This window comes from Haplochromis burtoni, unplaced genomic scaffold, assembly GCF_018398535.1.
Source record: "Haplochromis burtoni strain Fernald_Lab_line unplaced genomic scaffold, NCSU_Asbu1 Contig_2088, whole genome shotgun sequence".
In the NCBI taxonomy this organism is placed as follows: domain Eukaryota; kingdom Metazoa; phylum Chordata; class Actinopteri; order Cichliformes; family Cichlidae; genus Haplochromis; species Haplochromis burtoni.
This window is the reverse complement of record NW_024584449.1, coordinates 11,132-13,460: the sequence shown is the minus strand read 5'-3', so window position 1 is coordinate 13,460 and position 2,329 is coordinate 11,132. Positions and strand designations below refer to the sequence as shown.

The 2,329-nt window shown below is 39.0% G+C and overlaps 1 protein-coding gene across 1 annotated transcript; it reads left to right on the top strand.

The window, feature by feature from the left end:
• The first annotated feature begins 9 nt into the window (after window positions 1-9).
• LOC121813623 lies at window positions 10-1,911 on the top strand. Its single transcript, XM_042217503.1, has 2 exons — window positions 10-1,495; window positions 1,615-1,911. The coding sequence occupies exon 1, from the start codon at window positions 301-303 to the stop codon at window positions 1,486-1,488; it is 1,188 nt and encodes a 395-aa protein (XP_042073437.1). The 5' UTR covers window positions 10-300; the 3' UTR covers window positions 1,489-1,495; window positions 1,615-1,911.
• The last annotated feature ends 418 nt before the right edge of the window (window positions 1,912-2,329 follow it).

Here is a 2,329-nt window from a genome sequence, read left to right as displayed (position 1 = left end):
GAACAGCTGAAAATATTTAAAGAAAAGCAACGAAAATCAGAGACTGTGAATGTAAGTGATCTGTCTGCAGAAGACATTAAACTGCTGAAAGATTTCAAGCAGGATTTAGCCAGCACCATCAGTACGTTATTGGCTGATGCTTTGGTGGAAGTTTTCCACCAGACGTTCTCCAGTCACATTGTTTCTATTGTTAAAGACAAGGCAAATGGTGTTATTGGTAAATATGTGAGAAAGGGTTTAAAGAGTGAAAGAACAGAGGAAAAGCTCAGAGCTGGACAGAACAACAGATACATTGCATACATGCCAAAACACCCCAATTCTAACCTAAAAGTTGAAGGACAGGCAGGTCAGCGCTCACGATCACATGCTGAAAAGATTAAGAACTCCACGACTGCAGGCACCATCCTTGATATCAGAGTCCTGTCAGAAGCCACTCGCACTAAAGTTGTCATCCTAACAGAGGACAGCAATGGAAGACTTACCAAAATGCAAGAGCTGAGCCCAGACACTAGACATGCCAATCAAACCGTGACTCTGATCTACAGACCAAAGAGTGACCAATACCCCGATGGCCATTATGATGTGCACATCAATAACCAGACAGTGCGCATAGACAACAAAGGCAAGAACTGTCTGTTTTCTGCTTGGGCACGTGGAATGAAACCACAAGCCAGTGAAGAAGAGATCACTTTGGAAGCAAATCGTCTTCGATCTGTGGAGGCCGATGCTCTCCTCAGACACCCAGGCCAATGGGAGCCTTTCATCAAGCGGAAAGAATTAACTAAAACGATCAGGGGAGGGGACTGGTACATGTTAGAGGGAGCTGGAGTCAGAAAATCCATAAAAGAAAGCACAGAGTTCTATCGGAAAGAAGTTGGAAAAGTGAACAAATACAAAAAATGTCGACAATATGCAAGAAAATATCCAGGAATTGGACAAATCCTCAATGCAGATCACCAGCCACCAGTCAGTAGCATACTGAATGCACCCAAGCATAACCAGAATAGCAGATTAGCAAAAGCCATGCTTGAAGTGGCAACAAACTCGTCTACTGTGAAGATTTTTGATGTACGCAAAAATCATGGTCTTGAACTCCCAACAGTTTATGTACCTAAAGAAATACATCTCGAATTTCCCAGTACAAAATCAAGAAAATTCCAAGAACACTTGGCCAAGACAATAAGTAAAAATGATATTGTGGGCACCTTCAAGCTGACGATCCTTGGTTCAATGCCAAGATTCTGGTTGGATCGTAACAAGGACTTCAAAAACTTTCAGAACAACCCAATGAGTAAAACTAGGCTTGACACCTTCAACGACAGTTTTCAGAACCACAGCACAGAGATGGTAAAGACATGGTTTTCTCTGCTTCAAAACAAAGGTGTTATGACCGAAGACCATCTAACTACCATTAATAATTGGATCGCTAACCAGGGCTACAAAAATCAAAACGATCCACACAGGAAAGACGTTGCCAACCTCCTCTGATGAAAAGGTAACATCAAATTTTACATCATATTATTTGTGATTCATAATGAAAGGGATGGGAGGTACCTGGAGTAGCATGCACTGTGGTAAGCATCTGACCAGAGTGGATTTCTGTTTTCTTTTCAGTTTGCGAGAGAAGAGAATGTGACTCTTACAAGCAAATGAAGTACAGTGAAAACCTGGAGATCTTCCACCTGCCTAATCATCATTATCAGATATCTCTGTGCCTTTGGTTTAATTTTAACTTAATTTTTGTGCTTATCACAGAAAAAAAGAAAGTCCTAACTGCTTGTTTAGCCATTATAGCTTAATGTAGATTGCAAACTTATGAAAGGTTTTGTTTTTTTGTTTTGTTTTGTTGCGCACAAAGAGCACACTAAAATGATGCAACAAAGTATTTCTTGTAGTAAATTACTAATCACTCTTGAATAGTGATGGGATTTCCGGCTCTTTTTAGAGAACCGGCTCTTTCGGTTCGACTCACTAAAAAGAGCCGGCTCTTTCGGCTCCGAACCGGCTCTTCAGGTTGTTTTGTTGCTTTAATTAATTTATTATTAACAATAATATAAAATTATGCACAAAAGGAATTACTAATGTAAAAAAAAGTGGTTTTATTTATATATGTTTATATATAAATATATGCGGTGGCCCCTAGAGACAAAACACGTACAAACTCCAAAACACATTTCTAGCATGAACTGAACTTCCAAAACAGAGCTACCTAGATCACTTAAATTACACAATTGAAAGCATGAAAGCATATGTGTATTGTTTGTGTATTTATACACAAGCATTCATATATAGTCAAATAATAATTAAAAAAAAATGTTCATTTACCTGT